This window comes from Musa acuminata, chromosome BXJ2-3, assembly GCF_036884655.1.
Source record: "Musa acuminata AAA Group cultivar baxijiao chromosome BXJ2-3, Cavendish_Baxijiao_AAA, whole genome shotgun sequence".
In the NCBI taxonomy this organism is placed as follows: Eukaryota; Viridiplantae; Streptophyta; class Magnoliopsida; order Zingiberales; family Musaceae; genus Musa; species Musa acuminata.
Window position 1 is genome coordinate 3648629 of NC_088340.1, and position 19855 is coordinate 3668483.

General features: G+C 39.2%; 1 protein-coding gene and 1 long non-coding RNA gene across 3 annotated transcripts; one reads left to right on the top strand and one right to left on the bottom strand.

Moving 5' to 3' along the window:
- Nucleotides 1-5174: 5174 nt before the first annotated feature.
- Nucleotides 5175-8249, bottom strand: LOC135606968 (uncharacterized). The gene is made up of 3 exons (XR_010485051.1): nt 7689-8249; nt 7473-7597; nt 5175-5470 (listed from the first exon to the last, which is right to left on the bottom strand). It is a non-coding gene; the product is annotated as an uncharacterized LOC135606968 (long non-coding RNA).
- Nucleotides 8250-9437: 1188 nt separating this feature from the next.
- LOC135606967 (auxin response factor 19-like) lies at nt 9438-19759 on the top strand. 2 transcript variants are annotated; one of them, XM_065098364.1, is made up of 14 exons: nt 9438-9849; nt 9936-10048; nt 11945-12043; nt 12146-12202; nt 12740-12895; nt 12995-13079; nt 13339-13429; nt 13723-13887; nt 13991-14113; nt 14913-14988; nt 15146-15281; nt 15680-17553; nt 18206-18396; nt 19078-19759. In XM_065098364.1, the coding sequence occupies exons 1-14, from the start codon at nt 9804-9806 to the stop codon at nt 19274-19276; spliced, it is 3411 nt and encodes a 1136-aa protein (XP_064954436.1). In that variant the 5' UTR covers nt 9438-9803; the 3' UTR covers nt 19277-19759. The 2 variants fall into 2 exon arrangements, with proteins under 2 accessions (XP_064954436.1, XP_064954437.1); XM_065098365.1 differs by lacking the exons at nt 9438-9849; nt 9936-10048; nt 11945-12043; nt 12146-12202; nt 13339-13429 and having other exon boundaries at nt 12756-12895.
- The last annotated feature ends 96 nt before the right edge of the window (nt 19760-19855 follow it).

Genomic DNA, 19855 nt, shown 5'->3' on the forward strand with positions numbered 1-19855 from the left:
GCAGCAAAAAAAGACTACCAACCCTCAAACTCAACTAATAACTCTGGTAATATACAAAGAATATCGAAGGAGGGAGGTATGTACGCCATAGATCTACGGCACTGCCTGAATGATGTTAATGTCATCACTGTTAACAACCTCATTGTTCATGTCCTGTAAATTGTGGAGTGGAGGTTTTCCTCAGTTGCACCATCCTTTTTGTGTTCAGAATCCCTTGGTTTATGCTGTGTGCTCATTTCACAAATTAATACAGGTTTTCTTCAAGTTGAAAGTTTAAAGATTTTATTACTGCTATGGGAAAAAAAGACATCAGTACAATATGTTTTCTGTGAATCTGAATGATACAGAGTTTGGAAAACAAATAGCAACAAGTTGATATGATGTTGTTTGAGTTTTGAGGTGAACTATAGCATTGTTTCCAAAGCCCAATCTGTCATTGTGTTTCATGTCACAGGGATTAGAGTAAAAGATGAATGTGGCTTAGGTTGCTTGTAGTCTGTCATCCCACTTGCACTGGGACCCACAACTTTTGTTTTCCACTGGAATCTATTCAGCACTATCAATTCAGAGAGGTCTTTTGCTTCAAAAAAAAAAAAAAAAAAATTTCAGAGTTGCATGGTGTGGTGCTAAAGTGGACATCATATATTGGTGTCAAATCCTGAGGCCTTCTTCAACCCTTTTTTCCCCACCATTCAAAGCCACAATGAGAGGGCATGAGGAATGGAACCAAAAGTGTGTCACTTGAGCCTAAAGGCACTCTCACCAGGGCACATGATAAATCTTCATATCTTCAGATAGATTCTAATCCATTGAAAAGGCCAGCAAAAAAGTAGATGCTGGAAGCTCTTTTTGGATAGAATTTGCCAACAGCCACTCCACCCACCCACTTTCCATGCCCAGTTTCATGAGCTCAGTTGATATCCACCATCCAATCTGATCTTTTAGCCACAAGGAGGAGAATATGTGGGATTTGGATGTATCTCCAACCATGCATCATTCTGTGTCCAAACCGATGTTGACATGGTCTGAGTCATCCAACACCATTAGCTACAGTCATGGGAGACATGCATCTTATCCAAGTTGCAATGTGTTCTCTTGTGTTCTTTTTTTTCCTTATTTTGGGCCAAGGAAATTTTGGATATGAACCATAATATTCCACACATCTTAAATCATCCTTGGTCATCAAATCTGTCTTATTCTTCAGGATTGTAGCAAGAGAGAATAAATTTGTACAAATTTCTTTGAGAAATATGTTCAATTACAAATATGAATGACTTCTATTATGAAGGAGTGATCCTAATTTTTCAAAAAATACTTATGAATTGTGTAAGATTTTACAAGGGTTGTTGAAGAATGTTGTTGTTGTTATTGTGGTTGGTTGCTGGTGGTGTTAGGCATTCATGACTTGGTTATGGCTTGTCACACTCTTTGTGATGTCTAATCTTAGTTGTGCTTGCTTTGTGCAGATGTTGGGTTTTCATCACCTAACTGTGATGCATGTCTCTTGCCAAAGAGATTCCCACTACAAATAAATGCCAGTTATGGGTTTCAGGGCCAATCTTGAGCCTCTCTCTCTCTCTCTCTCTCTCTCTCTCTCTCTCTAATAGTGAGAGGAAAAAAAAAGAAGATTAGATTGTGCTAAAGCTCTTAAATGTTACCCCGTTACATGAATAAATTCTTTCACAAGATTCATGAAATCGATCCCAAATAATTAGAATTTATAATATTATTATTTTCATACAAGAATAAATTCTTGATTGAGCATCCCTTGTCCATTTGCAGCAGCATAGAGCCACCATTCAAGGTCAACATCTAGACTTGGATAAGCCCTAAACCCTATTATCATGTTAAAGAAAATGATTTTTACCATAGTTAATCTAGTCCAGTTGGTCCCCTGCTGCAGTGATTGCTGCAGATAAGAATCAATCAAACAGGTGGGACAGATCCTGCTGTGTCTTCTTGCTGCTCAGGCACTGTTCCACATTGTCTGAACTTGAAATGTCCACTTCAAACAGTTGGGGAAGAGATGGACTCCAGAACCAGCCTTGAGGTGATGTGGTGGTGTTGTGGTCTGAATCAGATGAGCTGGATCTCTTGCAGCTGGGGGGATGCATGAGAGTTGGTCGTGCTTACATCTCACACTAAATGCTCCTTGGATTTATCTGTCTGTATCTTTCTTTAAGCATATGTCTGAAACATCAAAGTTTTGCCACTGTTGTCATCTGTAGGATTAACAATGACAGTCGACTTCCTATGTACTCTGATCCTTGCACTAGATGAAGTCCAAAAGACTTACAATGATGATGGAAAGGGTTACATGGAATGCAAGCATACACAATACCTATGGGATAGTGAGTATTTTTGGTTCTTGATCAAACTTAGTTACAGAGTGGTAGGGGAAATACATATGAATTCTATATTTGCAAGAAACCAGTTCAAAGGGAAAGATCTCAAGTACAGCCTCAATGATTCTTTTTGAAGACATGAATTCAAGGGAGTCCATACATTGGAGTTGAGATGCATCTGTTGACTAAAAACTCATATCCTTTTCTGTTTCCTCTGCATTTTAGTTCAACAAGTATCAAGGTTGATGAATTTGACCTCTCGAGTAAGTTGAGCAGTAATCTATGAAGCTCATGACTAGATTAAACTTCGGCAACTCTTTCAGCTCTAATCATCCTGCAGAAGTTTGTTTTCTGCTGTAATCATGGAAGCTTGATCCTTGCCTTTACAAGGAATGTTCTCCAACCACAACCACCTCAATCATCTTCAACCAGCTGCAGAAAAAAAAAAAAAATCAAATCATCAATTAACACAGGTTCGGAGGCCCCCCATATACCACCATTGACTAAAAGAAAAAGAACTACTTTATCATATAGTAGATCTACTTCATCAAGCAAGAATTGGTTAATGTACTAAAGCAACAGTTAGGAGGCTGTTTATACTCAAAAAGACAAATGGATAGGTGTCCTTTTACTCATGAAAATAGTTCTCCCTGTGTAAAGAATTTTACTTCAGCACCACGACAGACTCATTCAATCCCTTTTGATGATATGGCACAGAAGAGGTCAGTCCCTTATGCACAAGGTGGTCCAAAGGTCTACCCCTTTATGATTGTGATGATAATGGATCATGAAAGAGAATCTTTCTTCACATCTCCTTGGGTCCATAATCATGTCGGCCACCTAATTTGCAATTGACAGCACTTGATTTACTCCAATGATCCCCCATCATCTCATTACATTTCCTCTTTAATACTGATGATCTCATATACTTATCTCAAGTTCTTACAATGCTTATCTCTATCTTTATATGATCCAGTCATGCATGTTCAAGTTAGGTTAACTACAAAGCTATAAACACAAGTTTAGCATCAGTTCCCAAACCTTAAAGCAACAAAACAAAGGACTTTGACTGAGATACCATGTGCACTAACTCTGACCAGCTTTGGTATATAATATGAACTTATGAAGATTAGGTTTTCCAACTCTTCCTCTCTGATTTCACAATAATAGTTCCAAAAGTCATCCTCTCTGCATTTAGTCAGCTTGTTTCATGCTCAAGGGTCTGTGGTACCACCAGAAGACTGGTAACAATTAGGTCTCACTTCAGGAGACATGATACATTGAAGTGTCCCCTTGAGGGGCAGCCAAAGGAGGGGCAGACAAAGGATAACTGTAATCAAAGGGAAATTATATAACTTAGCTGCTGGTGATACAACATACAGCACTGTTGTTTAATCTCATTCTAGGAACTTAAGTGTAGGTCAAATGGTAGCAGCTGAGGATTAAGCTTGTTGGTATTCTTTTCTTTTCTTTCTTCCTGTTGGTATTCATGTAGACCAACTTGATTCCAAATCAGTAAACAATTTGCCAACAGCTATTTTTTTTGTGTCTGCCTCTGTTAACTTAAATGTTTTGCTTAAGCTTGGAAGACACTCTTATTAGTTTTTGTTGTCAGTGTCTTTTGCTTCCAAGCATCATTTACCTTCTTGAAGAAGTGTGTGATTATATTCATTATCTAAAGCTTCTAATTGAATTGAGCTAAAGGTAAATGTTGTATTAACAGTTGTATTCTGCTTTATATATACCAAATCCAACATTTCCTACATTACTTTATGGTTTGATCAAATTGCAAGGAAGTAGGAGGGGTTTGTGTTGACCACTGAGGCCATTAGTTGCATCCAGTCTCTCAATATGGAAATTTGTGTCTACAGAAAAGCAAATTGTTGACTTCATTCTGACATGATTCATTTGGTCAATTAATAGAGATTGTATTTATTCTGGTTTAATCATCTGAAAATTTTTGTTTTCTTAATCAGCCATGTCAAAGCTGTGTTAGTCATTCTCAACCATTTCAACAACTAGAAAGGTCACTGGAGGAAAATAAAAATAAAAACATCATAATGAAAAAATGAAAATGACACATATTTCAGCATTTTGACTTATGGTTTATCAAGACAATGAAGAAAAATATTATCAATGAAAAGCCCTGACAAGTGTTGAAAAGCATGCTGATTTAACTATAATGCATTCAGAAAATGATAAAGCTTTTCCAAATGTTAAGTACAAATCACATTCTTCCACTAAGTATATAGGTTGATGTGGATCGGTGTGCAGACAGATGAAGGAAAGGGCAGAAGTAGGAACCACAGTTTCATCCACAGATATACATTGATGCTGATGCTCAAAGATTTTATTCTGTATTAACAAAGTACCTAACACACAAGATCAATGTATAAGATCAAGATTTTATACATTGATGTGGACCAAATTTTATACTATGACAACGAAGCTTAACATACCAACATGATCATTTTATTCTCAACTTAGCATTATATGTCAAATTATCAAGTTTTTTTAAAGAGTAACATAGCATCATATAGTTAAAGAAATCATTTGAATTTCCAAGGATTTCATATAGTTAAGGAGCTAGTCTTCACAAATTTTGCAAAACAGCAAATCCACATGTAGATATTATTTTGCAGACAACATAAAAACCCTGTTCTTTTGCTTTGGATATTGAAAGCTGAGTTTTTCTTTTTTTGGTATTATACTCTGAGGTTTATTCTCACACATATGTCCACCTACATGTTGACTAGCTAAACAAAAATTTTGATGTGTAGATATTTAATGGCATCATGAGAGATATATGAATTATTTTTTCCCAAAAAGTAAAAAGGAAGAATTTGTTTTCACAGTTGTCTTGAACATAAGAAAATGGTAGGGAAGGGTTCACATATGGGTGTAGATTGCCAAGCTTCTTTAACTAGTAGAAGGTTCATACTGCAACAGCACACAAATTTGGGAACTGAATTGCACAGGATAAGGATGGACTGAAACTATGCCTTGTGGTGTCTTCTGAGCCACTCATTCACCATAACAAAATCCAAGGAACCCAATCAACTTACAATTTCTTGTCTTCATAAGCATAAGTTGATCCAACAGTACTTTCATTTCTCACATTTTATCTGCAAAGAACAGAAGATTCAAGAATAAGTACATGACACTGAAAGTAGAGGTTTATCTAATTTATGATTGGTTATGATTTTCAAATGTTTACAGTTAAAATTAAAAAATATATATATTTCAGATAAGCAGAAACCATCGCAGACAGGGAACTGAGACAGTAAGATCATCTTCCAAGAGTAATCTTACTGCATGTCCGCTGACTTCATGCAGAATATTACTGTCTACCGAAAGCTAAACCAACTGTAAAAAGATGTCGGCCCTTGAAGCCTTTGGAAGGTGGCCAGTTCAATCACCATCCAATCAATCATTTCTTCCTCCCCACTCTACAATTGTACACTAAAGAGGTTGTTGAATTCTGTGAAGCCACCCATGCTGCAGGGGATGGCGATGGTGTCCCCAGAGGCAAGAACAGTGCATGGTCAAACTCACATGGCATCTGCTTTGTGGTGCTGTAGCTGTCCAAAGAATATGTAATAATCTTTTAGGCATCTGATGTTGGTTGTGAATTCTTTTTTCCTTTTTCTTGTTCTTGTAGCCACTGTTGCACCAAAACCATGTTCTTGACAGAACGGATGCCTTTAAAGAAATCAAAATGAATTGTACAAGTGGCAGATAGAAAAAATGATCATGGAAATGTGGGAGGCTTGTGGGGTAGAGTTAAAACTACAGAACAGATAAATATATGAGCAAAAACAGAGAAAAAATGAGTAAATAATACTGCCAAAATGGACTGCAGCAACAGAGTGTGTTTGATAGATGGGGTAGAAACGTTGCGATCAAAACAGCTGGTACAGGTCAAGAAGCCACTGATTGACCTTATCAACACCCAACCATGTAGATCAACTCACTGCACATACCTACCTTCTGTCTGCAAGAGAGCACTGAACTCCATGTGACATGTTCGATACTTTGTACCAGCAAAAGTACTGCAATTTGTGGTTGTAAACTCATACATATCCGTGGCATTAGCTAAAACATCACATCAAAGAAACATCTTTTGGTGGATAGTAAGCCATTGATGCTCGACATTAGATGTTAACAAGGGCATGTTCAGAGGATGCGAAGCATTTATCGACTAAGTTGTCATGCCAAGGGACTCTTCTACACCTTACTATTGGTAACAGCAATTGTCCTTGCTTGTAAGATCCATCCCTAATTTCAGCAATATGTCTTTTAGTTTGAGAAATTACTTGTGAGATGAAAAAGAAACTGAAAGAAGGTTTTAGTATGAGCACCAACATAATGTATTGGGATGATCTGAACCTATAATCTATGAGGTGCAGTAGAATAATGCAAGCAAAAGCTAACATTAAGAGATTTAGGTGGTTCACATTCTTCCAGCATCAAACTAGCTGTACACCTCTCTGATTAAGATTCCTTGAAGATCCTAAAGGGGATATGGCCTCTCTAATATATATTTATCAACCATTCATGCACAAGAATCAAAGGCTTCATACTTAATGCAGTTAAGAAGGTGCTTAGAGGAAGCTTCCTGGTGAAGTTCCAAGAAGTTCATGCATCAACCCTCCTAGTTAAGCTATATGTAACTTTCTATTAAAATAATTGAATTATGTGGTACTCTCTTTTACTCTCTTTTCTTGTTTATGTTTCTAAAATGAAGGGTACATACAAATGTAAACACTTTAATGGCATTATTATCAACTGCATTTTAAAGTTCACCAAGGATCCCAAATCTGTACTACCATGGCATGCATTTTTTATTTTATTTTATGATACAACCATTAAAGCGTGGACCATAAATTTGATGATATTATAATCACTAGCACCTTTTCTTATACTCTTCTTCTTCTTCTTCTTCTCAATCCCAAGCATGCCTGTGAGTGATATTATTAGCTACTTGCACATGAGTTTGGAATCTCCAAAGCATCTTTATCATTGTTCTAGATTGGTGCCAATATCATTTTATGGCTGACGTAGATGGATATTTTAGAACACATTATATATCCATATATGTTGTAGCATAGGAAAGGTTATACATACAAGTGAATCTTGGAGTTGCAATTCTCATTGCTAAAAATTCTTTCTTGCAACCGAGGAAGTCTTCTCCCATTTCTATTAGATGCGTTTACTATTTCTTCTCTGCTTGTGTGAGAACCAAACATGTCCTTCAAGAAAAAAAAAGGTAAAAAGACCATTTTTAGGGCCAACAAGTTAGAATCATATCTGATGTTTTTTAAGCTTAAATACCAAACCCACCATCAAGGAACAAACTGCGATGGATGTGGAAGCATCAACCTCTCCGTACTTGTTGTTCTGCCTACTTGCTTCTTCTTCTTCTGCACAACATAAAATAGCATTAATATTATCGCATCCAAGCTTTTGTCTTCGGTGACGTATTCACCGGCACATGACATCTGATACACAGCAGACATGTTAGGCGACACTTATCTTTATTTTCTCTCCGTGCTTCCCCTCCGAGCTTGAGACGGAACAGAGACAACCACTGTTTGCTGGCACTGGTCATGACCCCCACAGCCATGCGGACAAGCATGGCCGTCCTCTCGCGGTCACAAGGGAACACCTCACTCTGGGCTCCACGGACCCCGCCGCAGCAGAGACAAAACAGAGGAGCAGGGCTTCTTGCTTCTCCTCGGCGGCATCAACCGTCTCGTCTCGCTTTGCGCGATTCGGCTTGTACGAGCCGGTCCGGCCTGATCCCGATACCGGACGAGCCGGCCGTCCCGGCGGTCCAGAAAAGGACCGACCGAGCTGGGTCCCGCGTGGGCCAGGTTCGGCCTCCAGCCCACGACGCACCTTCCCGGGAAATGAGTGCGCCCGGGCCCACCTTTCCCCACTCTCGCGCCTTAAATACAGCGAATTAAAGATTAAATTATTGTTTCTCTTTTTCTCTCTTTCCGCATAAAAGGGGGAATGTAACATAAGCAACCTTTTTTTTACACGTACTTGTCCCCACCGTATTACCTTCTTTTGATTGGCAAAAGACATACCCAACCAATGGAATTGCAGGTAGATTTATCGTGTAACTTTTACGGGTAGAAGAAGTATTTTCATATTCGGTCGGCAGTCCCATCGCCGTCACACGAGGACGCGCCGAATAATACGCGCCACGTCACCGAGGGACCTAATTAATTAACGATGGCCAATTCGAGGATTAAACCTAATCAGACCGCATAGTATATTTTATTTACGGCACGTGATGGTGGCCGCGTTCGACGTCGGCGTGGTGGCGGCCGCTTTATTCCTCGCGCACGATCACCCTCGTCCTCGCACTTATTCACAATCTTGCCATCCTCTCGTTACACGTATGAAATGTGTTCCCTCGGCAAACGGAAGCAGCGAATCGCAGGCTACGATTTAGAACTCCCCCGTTAAGCAGTTCTCGTGCATTGATCTTTGACATATCTTAACATGCCACAAAAAGAGATGCCAGATTTAAAGCCTCAATGATTCGGGTTTTTGGAGGAGTTGGAGGTGAGCAATTAAGGAAGAACTGCACATCTGTTACTGCTGTCACCAAACATGGCATGGTGGTTGTAATGACGAGGGCTAACACGCTTAAAAAAGAAACCCCACTCCTTTGTCGACACGTGTCCACAAAAAAAATCTCCGATGATAGGTCACTTTCGCAAACAAAATCTCTTTCCCCAACCCGTTATTTCCGGTCTCACGGTTACCATTCTTGTCATAGGATGTTGGGCGGGCCCCAGAAAGGGGTGGAGTCGTGGTGCATTTAAGTGGTCGGAGTAACACGTAAAAGAGTCAGGTCGGGTCGGGCCGTGGTTCAATTGTCGACGAGCCCCTTCCCAACCGACAAAATTGCGCCAGGGGTCCTCCGACCGGACCGTGCTGTACTTTTCAGGCGATGTGACCGCAACGGGACGCGGTTAAGACTGTTACCCGGGGGTTCAAGACGAAAACGAGGACAAAAGTAGGGGCTAAACTGCTTATTATCTGCTAGTGGAACGAGGAAATGGAGGAGACGACCGTCTGACCGAGGGGGAATACTGCTTATTTTATCGACGCCCCTTCTCTCGTCTTCTTCGCTGCGACTTCTGCTTCTTTGGTCCCTCGCTTGTCGGGAGACGAACCCCTCAAAGGGCCGAAACCCTCGCGGTTCCGCTCCCCGCGCAGGGATCCTCCCCTCCTCGGTCCCCGCCACCCGGCCGCCTGATCACCGGACAGAATCGCCGGAACCCGGGGCCCCTGCCTTCGAACCGGCGCAGCTCGATTCGCGGAGACCGGGCTATCGGCCTGCCCCCCGATCTGGTACTCATGGAGAGCTCCCCGGCGCCGGCGGCCCGCGGGTGAGCGCCGGAGACGGTTGGTGGTGTGCTAGACGGAGTCTGGAAGATGAAGGCGGCGGCTCACGGAGCTGCGGCTCCGAATCCTTGCGAAGGTGAGTGTGGTTTCCAGCTGGTTTTTGCTGTTTTGACCGTTGATGGCGGGGAAGGGGGTTGACGGTTGTGGTGCTGGTGGTGGCAGGGGAGAGGAAGACGATAAACCCGGAGCTGTGGTATGCCTGCGCGGGGCCTCTGGTGACGGTGCCGCCGGTAGGGAGCCTCGTCGTCTACTTCCCCCAAGGGCACAGCGAGCAGGTAAAGAGACGAGAAAGGCTATTAATTTGCCACCGTGACCTCTCCTAGGATGTGCTGTGCATGAGTGTGGCAATTGGCTCCTGCGTTGCTTACGAGCGACCAGTCCTGTGGATGCGGAAAATACCTCCACTTTTTATGGTGGTTAGCGAAACCATCCTTTTGTGTACACTTCTTCTTGTTTTCTGGCCTGCAGACCATTCTTCACCTTTTGAACGGATTTGATTTATTTTACTTATATGGGCTCTGTGGCTTCTATTAGTGGGAACTGTTATTCTCCATACTCGGGAGATTTGCGGACAGCAGGAACTTTAGTGTGGTGCTTGATTCAAGAAATTTGGAAATATTATTTGCTTAATTTAAGGCCAATTGCAAATAAGAATCACTTAGGTTGCTTCTTGGTAGTTTTTGTTTCTTATCAAGTAAAAAAGTTCCTTTTTTTTAAATCTTCCTTCGCTGTTGTTATTTTTCTGCATAATCCTCAGATCTTCATTGCTCCATTTTTTGCCTTCAGTTTACTCTGTAACTTGTGTTTGGAAAGATGAAAAAACTAGTAAAATGAGTAATATATGCAAGTTCTCTTTGCGATTGTTGGCACATAGTGCTAGTCTTTTTCTTTCTGCAACATATTAGTAGCTTAAAACATAATAACCAATGTCTGAATTTGTGACAGAGGAAAGTAGATTTTGGAAACTTTATACTTTGGTACAGAACACAGTTGAAACAGTTTCTTTCTTATAATTATTGTGACTTGCATGTGAAATCAGGAAAAACAGATCATGTATATCATCCTCAGAACCTTCTGTTTGGATGGGCCAAGTTCGACTTTGATGATTGATGACCCTTGTTTCACGCAGTTTCGTCGCTGGAAGGCAACCTGATACACATAGATACTGTTTCCAAATAGGATGGACTATGGAGTGTCAGTGCCCATATTTTGTGCATTACCTATATTGGATGTGCATCAAATCCAAATTATATATGGTAATAGAAAACCTGTGTATGAATGTTTGGTGGCCTTTGTGTGAGTGCTAGAGAGTGACAACAAGGCAATTTATATATGTTAGAAAGCCATGTATCCATTCTCGATTTATATCAAACAAAGTATATATATTTCCATTTATTTCTGATCACCAGTTCTACTTCTTGTTTGAATCTAATTCTCATTCTTGCCTTTTTTCTTCACAAGACCACTCTACATGTTTGATAATGTTGGATCATGTAAATAAATCGACAGTGTTGGATCTTATTAATAAATTTTAAAAATCAAATGACAAGTATGCCAGTGACGTTCATAAACTAAGCTGAAGATCTGATGTAGGTCCTTGCATAAACATTTGAAATAAACCTTGCTTCTGAATTTTCTTCTATTTTTTTGTTCAATTTTAGGTTCTGGTCTTTGTTTAAAACTTGGCTGAAGTTTGATGTGGATTGGGATTGGCAGTTACAACGAACACTGGATCCAAATTTGTCAATTAGCTTGAGGTTTCCTTTTTTTCTAAAAGATCTAGGCTATGTGTGTAAATGGGATTTCACTGCTGGCTTGTTGTGACTTGGTCAATGGATGAGCTACTTGGCATCTATTTTGAGCACTATGATGTGCCATCTTCTTATTATCCTAAGTAGGCAAAATTTCTACAATAAGAGAACAGATTTATATTCTTTGAATTTTGGAACATTTTACCTGTTAGACGAAAGTCCTCAACTGGGGTAAATTTGGGTGAAATTGGTTTAATTATAGTGTTGATTGTCATTAAAACTAAACAATATTGATAATCCTATATGATCTCTTAATTATAGTGTTGATTGTCATTAAAACTCAAAAATATTGGTTGTGAAGATTGATTGTATGCTTTCACTTACATTGCTTAAATTTTTAACTCATATTTGTTTTTTCAGGTTGCAGCTTCTATGCAAAGAGATATTGATGCTCATATTCCAAACTACCCAAATCTTCCATCAAAGTTGATATGTCTTCTTCACAATGTTACTCTGCATGTATGCCACCATTTATTGATATTCATTCCTTTTATACATGAAAATTATGATTGCATTCTACAGTGGGCTTTAACTTTCAAGTTTGGCTTTGTAATGTTTTAGGCGGATCCAGAGACAGATGAAGTTTATGCTCAGATGACTCTTCAGCCAGTCAACTCAGTGAGTCATCTTGTCTTTTTTATCACATAGATTTTAAAATGGCTAAAACGATGTGGCTAATCAGCTAGTAATTTGACTTGGAGTTGCTCAGTACCCAAGTTATTCCATTTGCTTTGTATTCTATCCATCAGCAAATAGACATTAACCAAAACTAGAAAAGGACAAGACTGATTGCTGCAATAGTGTCATGGTACCTTTAGACCTATGGTATTTCTCCATGGTACGTGTGATGTTGCATAAGAGCTTCCAATCTCTTGATACTGACAAAGAGCTTTATCACAAAAAATGCTTTACCGCTTTACTCATAAATATATGGTTTTTCGTTTTTAGCCTCAAAGGTTGTATGGCTAATGCACTTTATATATCATGCATGTTACAGGACATTTCCTTCGCTTTTTTTGAGGAAAGATACTAATAACAGTTGACTCTCCCTCATAATTTTAAGCATTTTAGTCCTGCTGTATGCATTAGTTCTCCCTCCAAAATTATGTCAAGCCTACCATGAGTATGTACTTTACTTTATTTTTTTTAATGCAGTATGACAAGGAGGCACTGCAGGCATCAGAGCTTGCATTAAAACAAACCAGGCCACAGACGGAATTCTTTTGTAAAACACTTACTGCAAGTGATACAAGCACTCATGGAGGGTTCTCTGTGCCTCGTCGTGCTGCAGAGAAAATTTTTCCTCCTCTTGTAAGTAAATTCTGTAGTCATCTGTTACCTTTGCATGTGATATAGGCTTTTAATAGTTCACTAATGGTCCATAGTGCAAACCTTGTTTTTCTTGTGTAGGATTTTTCAATGCAGCCACCTGCTCAAGAATTAGAGGCCAGAGATTTGCATGACAATTTATGGACCTTCCGTCATATTTATCGAGGTAAGACACATGATTTTTACAGGTCTTTTATAGTTTAATATTCATGTCCAACTTTTTGATAAGAGTTGATATATTGTTACTATTAAGGTAATAGTATTAACCTTTACAATTTTGTGTTAGAGGTTCTTTTTGACAATCCATTAAGGAAACTTAGTTAAGAGGCTAAATATCATGGCTTACTGAACATATGCTCAGCTTTTGCATTTATTATTAAACTTATATTCCTGAAAGGTCATGATCTTCTTTCTGTGAAATCTAGGCCAACCAAAAAGGCATTTGCTCACAACTGGTTGGAGCTTATTTGTGAGTGGAAAGAGGTTGTTTGCTGGTGATTCTGTCTTATTTATTAGGTAATGCCAATTTAATCTCTAAAATGTGCACCAATACCTTTATCATGTTTTCTTGTTTCCAGAATGGAAGTTATGAAGACATTATAAGGAAAAACTCAGTCAACGGTTTCAGAAGTGTTTTAGTTAAAATCTTATGGTTGTTCCTTTCAAGTTTTTTCACAACATAATACCAATTGCCACATTTTTCCTTCATTAATTTTTCTATCTGTATGTAACTGATGGTGGATGCTTAGCCAAAAGATCAAGATCTTAGTCAAAGCTTATGTATTTCTCATTCACTACCTCATGTGCAGGGATCAAAAACAGCAGCTTCTTTTAGGTATTAGGCGTGCTAACAGGCAACCTACTAACATACAATCATCGGTCCTGTCAACTGATAGTATGCATATAGGCATTCTTGCTGCTGCAGCCCATGCTGCTGCCAATCATAGTCCATTCACCATATTTTACAACCCTAGGTACGTTATTTTCCATTCCTCACTGATCCACAGTTTTGGAGAAATGTTAATTTTACATAAGATTTGTTCTATATTATAGTGATAAATTGACATCTTTCTGCAGGGCTAGTCCTTCAGAGTTTGTTATTCCTTTTGCGAAGTACCAGAAAGCAGTATATAGCAATCAAATATCCCTGGGTATGCGCTTCCGAATGATGTTCGAAACTGAAGAACTAGGAACTAGAAGGTAAAGAACTTGTTCATTAAGTTAACCACATCAAAATGGGATGTCTGATTGTATCAATGCTTCTTTGTAGCAAGGGTGTCAAGGTGGTCTGGTTAGAAAAGGCCATCTGCTGAGTTCACAATTTTTAGGCATTCAAGTGTGAAACTTTGAGAGTATAAGTGGTCTAGATTAAGATTAATTTCTCCCAAAGACACTCAAACAGCATCTAAATTGTATTTCTTGTCTAGTAATCAAGAATTCAAGATGCTGATGATGAAGTGGCAAACAACGGTGATATTTGAAAGGAAGAAATACAATTTAGGTGGACTAAAAGAGAAAGAATAAAGTAGAAAAGATAACAAGTAGGGAATAGAGTAACAAATTATAAATGAAGAAATTAAGGAAAAGAAATTGAAGAAGAGGATGGGAAAATAAAGCAGCATAGGGTTACTGTTGTAGTGAATATGACTGTTAAATGCCCCAACTCACATAGGAAACAAGGATGTATGTGATGAGTTCTTGGAGGAAACTGCTTGATTTTTCTAGGAGTTGGTTCACGATTATATGCTTTCTTCATTACAGTAAACTGCTCTTTAAATTTCACATATGCAAACACCTTGAGTATGTGACTTAACCACTACTCAGTTAGGCAACAAATTTCACAGTACCCTTCTGGTTTTGCTTTTCCACTGAGTACTAAAGTTTCCTGTTTCTAAAATGACAAATACTTTCTCATTCAACTTAAACCCTTGATTTGTGCCACATCCCCAGAAAAATTCTCACTAGATCAAAAACGTAAAGTTGCTTTGAAATTTTGCAGGTACATGGGTACGATTACTGGTATCAGCGACTTAGATCCTGTAAGATGGAAAAACTCACAATGGCGAAATTTGCAGGTTGGTCTTTGAATATCAGTGATATGCATGCTATGGATTTTCCAAACGATTGAATCTTAAGCTTTTAGTCCAGTTAATGATTTGCATTGTTTAGTATTTTTTTTATTATCTCTTTTACAATTTTTTTCCTATTAATAGTATTTAGCATGCCTGACAGGTTGGTTGGGATGAGTCTGCAGCTGGTGAGAGGCGTAACAGGGTCTCTATATGGGAAATTGAGCCTGTGGTAGCTCCTTTCTTCATCTGCCCTCCGCCATTTTTCAGGAAGCGACCCAGACAACCAGGAATGCCAGGTACAATCTGATGCATAGTACATGAACAGCAAGATCTCCTAATAAATGATTTAGATCATTGCAGAACTTTCTTGTCGTAAGCTACTTTTCCTAGTAAATTTGAAACAAGATGCAGCATATCCTCAAACAAGCTTTTTCTACAAAATATTGAAGTGCTTGGCATGAAAAGGGAGTGGCTAAAACTGTAACATAAATAACAAAAATTCATGATTTGGAAAAAGCTGGCAAAGAACTGAGCAGAAACCCAGAGCTCTAGATAGTGGGGAGAATCTTGGTGATGATTGCAGATGAATCTTGATTTGCGGAACTTGGAACTAGGATATTGAGCTAGATTTTGATATTTTATAGTTTTAGTTGTAAAATGTTTTAGTATGCTGAATTGGCAGTTGATGTTGCAGATGATGAATCATCAGAAATGGAAAATCTTTTTAAGAGGGCAATGCCTTGGCTTGGGGAGGAGATATGCATAAAGGATTCTCAAACCCAGAATACTATAATGCCAGGTTTAAGTTTAGTGCAGTGGATGAACATGCAACAGAATCCATCACTTGCTAACCAAACCCTGCAGACAGAATATTTGCGCTCTCTTACAGGACCTGTTATGCAAAACCTTGGCCCAACTGATATTTCAAGGCAGTTGGGTTTGCAAGCTCAAATGTTGCAGCAGAATAATATACAGTTCAACACCGGTAGACTGCCTCAACAAGGCCAACAAGTTGATGATGCTAAGGTGTCAGTTCCGCTGAATCAAGTAAGTGCTGTTAGTAGAGCCCCACAACAAATGCAAGATCCATCTATGCAGCAGAAGCAGCAATTGGTCAACCAAGCATTACCAGTGAATCAGACACAGAACAATATCATACAGCCTCAAGCTTTAGTCCAGACTCAAGTGCAGCCACAGCAGCAGCAGCAGCAGCAGCCGCCAATGATTCAGAACAATCAGCTATTACAAACTAGCATCCAACAGAATCAACAACAACATCCTCAGCAACTGCTTCTGCAACATCAGCAGCAGCTTCAGCAGCAGCAACATCAACAGCAGCCACAGCAGCAATTTCAGCAACAATATCAGCAAGCACAAAGTAGGATGCCAGTTAAGCTTCCTGGTCAAGTGAATCAACAGTTATCTGACCAACAGATTCAGTTGCAGTTGCTACAAAAACTCCAGCAGCAGCAACAACAGCAGCAATCATTGTTTTCACAGCCGAGAACACAACAACCTCAACTTCCCCAAGTTCAGGAATACCAGAGAACTCTCCCAGATGTACCACAGCAGTTATCAAACTCACATTCACTACTTCAGCTATCAGTGATCCCTCAACAATGTGCAAAGCCTACTTCACAGTCTGTGAGGCTGCCACAGCCCTTGCAGAACCAGTCACAGCAAAAGCCTCAGCAGCCGCAAGTTCTAATCAGTGATCTGCCTGGAGCACTCTTTCCTGCCACACCAGCAACCATTATCACAGCTAGTGGCAACCCTTTACTAGCTGCTGGAGGGGCACAGTCAGGAGTTACAGATGACATCCCGTCTTGCTCCACATCACCTTCAGCAAACAATGGAACGATTCTTCCCCATGCAATCTTAAATAGAAATGAACATCGTAATCCAATGTCAACAGAAAAGACATCTAAGTCAGTCATTACAATGCTTGGCCCCAACTCATTTGAAGCAGCTGCAGCAAATCCTGGCATCCCGAAGGAGCTTCCAAAAGTTGTACATAATGTGAAGCCTTCAATCCCAATTTCCAAGATGCAAAATCAGGGTATTGTTGCCCCTCAGACATATGTAAGCAACACAGCTCAAATGGATTACTTGGACACAATCTCCTCAGCAACTTCTGTGTGCCTATCTCAGACTGATGGAGCTTTAAATCAAAACTTCCCTCTCTCTTCATTCAATCAGCCATCACTTCTCCGAGATGCACCTCCAGATGGTGATGTACCAGGAACAGACCCAAGAAATAATGTCCTTTTTGGAGTTAACATAGAGGGTTCGATGGGGATACCTTTGGCTACTGATACTTTGCTGGTTAATAACATTGATTCAGGAAAGTATCAGAATCATATCCCTGGAGATTTAGTTGCCAATTACAATACCTCAAAAGATGCTCAGCAAGAGCTATCATCATCCATGGTTTCACAATCATTTGGAGTTCCGGACATGGCATTTAATTCTATTGACTCAACAATTAATGATAGTGGTTTATTAAATAGGAATTCCTTTGCACCGGCACCGCCGCCACCCCTTCAACGTATGCGCACTTACACCAAGGTTCGTGGTCTCAACTTGAAGCTATGATATTTGTTTTGTCCAGCATTATCATGTGCCAAATTAATTTCTCTGCTAAATATAGGGAAATCTTTAATCAACTTTGTTGTTTTTGCTTTATCACCCAAGAGTAAATTGATTTATATTACCTGCAGAAGAAATGCTTAGTGAGCCCAACCTAAAGCATCTTGTAATATATAGCATAAAAAGTGAAGCTAATAATACCATCATATTGTGAATTATCCTTGAAAAGTATAGCTTGCTGCAATAATTTCCAAATACTAATCAACTTCATAGCTACACATATTGAAATATATATTGCATCAATATAACATGATCCAAATGCATAAGCTTATTTATCTCATTGGCTACACTGTAGGCATGAAAATTATCATGCATAGGGTAAGTTCCATGAGCTTAGAAATAAGTGTTGGAACTCATGGGATAAGTTAGCTAGTAATGGATGTATAAATAATCTCATTTTTTTGCAGTACTATAAGATTAAAACAGGATCCACCATGTTAAGCAAGACGGGCAAGTTTATGAAATAGCATAGATATTTTTCTTATTTCTTAATGTATGCTTCTTGATAATATTAAAGCTTGCTGTTTTCAATCTTCCTCTCTCGTGTCCTAATTTATGATATTTCTTATAGGTGTACAAGCGTGGAGCAGTTGGCAGATCTATAGATATCGCACGTTATTCAGGCTATGATGAACTGAAACATGATCTTGCACGGATGTTCAGTATAGAGGGACAACTGGAAGATCGTCAGAGAATTGGCTGGAAGCTAGTTTATGTAGATCATGAGAATGATGTTCTACTTGTTGGGGATGACCCATGGGAGTAAGTTACAGCATGAATTTAAGCATTTTAAGATGTCTTAATTTTTTGGATTAAAGAAAAATTTGCCAATATTCTTTAGGAATACTGAAGATGACAAACATGCTTATTAGTGCATAAAGGATCCAGAAACTTCTGTTGTCATTTGTTGTGGAGTCACTATCTAGGATGATATTTATGTTTTCCCACTTTATTCTTCTGAAAGGAATATGGATGATAACACAACCCATGTAGGCAATACCATAATTTAAGTATTTATCATATCTCCTCAAAGAAAAATGACAACATATTACAGGACTTCTGAAAACAATTCAGAATAATTCCAAGTCTTTCCAGGATGATTAGATATTTGTGTTTTCCTGACTTTGTGTAATAATAAGCAAAGTATACGAGGTTCCGAATAGACTAAGTCTTCTTAGTGATCCGAGTGCTGCACCCAAAAAGATATTTTGTTATTTACAATTGAGATAATGATTCAAGTAAAGAAATGCATGAGAAAAATTTAATGATAGCAAACAGGAGGATAAGCAAAAAGACTACTAAGTACTGATGTTGTGAAGACTTGGTTCTTATGCGATTTTGTTCATGTCTTTCACATTTGCAATGCAATAGGTTAATTACTAAGCCATCATAGCAGAAAGATTGTCTATGTTCTAACAAAGCATGATCACTCCTAATGTGCAGGGAGTTTGTTAACTGTGTTCGGTGCATCAAAATACTGTCCCCGCAAGAAGTCCAACAGATGAGCTTGGATGTTGATCTGGGAAATAACAACCTCCCAAATCAGGCTTGTAGCAGCTCAGATGGTGGAAATGTCTGGAGGGGCCATTGTGATCAGAACTCAGGCAACCCCTCTGCAGGATCATATGATCATTTTGAATGATGTAGCTGGTCATGCAGTGAAAGTGGTTTTGGCCTTTCAGCCTTCATTAGCCAAGGCCATTTCTTTTTACTTACCTGCCTTTTCCTGATGAAGGTTGTGTACCAAGTGATGTGAGGACCAGAAGTCTCAAACCTCCAAACTGCACAACTGACCACGGAACACCAATATGTAAAATTATGTGCAGCTCCACAAGGATGAAAGTTCCATGATTTGCTAATGAAGATGGGAATTGTAGTCATGAAACATCCAAATCGAGAGAACTGGTAGGATCCTGACAGGAGCTGCAGGCTTTTGTTGTTGTAGGTTTTGTACTTGGTTAATTTCAGTTCCACTCTTCTGGTAGTGAATAGCCTCCAGTTTTTTCTACTATGTACATGTGTAATATCACAAAAGAAAACTGGAGAAATGAGCAGATCTACTTGGTGGTTTTGTAGAGCACGCATACCGCCATGAATGTCTTTAATGTAATTGTAGCTTATTTTACCCTGTTGTGATCAGAACTTTATGCTTGTTAAGCTTTATCCTGTGGCTTGGCAGAAAGAAGACAACCATCTGTTGCTCATTCCAGGTGAGAAACTG

Bases quoted from the DNA above. Each gene is read 5' to 3' on its own strand.
- LOC135606967 (XM_065098364.1), top strand. From the start codon at position 9,804: ATGAAGGCGGCGGCTCACGGAGCTGCGGCTCCGAATCCTTGCGAAG. The intron at 10,049-11,944 runs GTAAAGAGACGA...TTGTTTTTTCAG, and splicing joins CCCAAGGGCACAGCGAGCAG to GTTGCAGCTTCTATGCAAAG. The intron at 13,080-13,338 runs GTAAGACACATG...TGTGAAATCTAG, and splicing joins CTTCCGTCATATTTATCGAG to GCCAACCAAAAAGGCATTTG.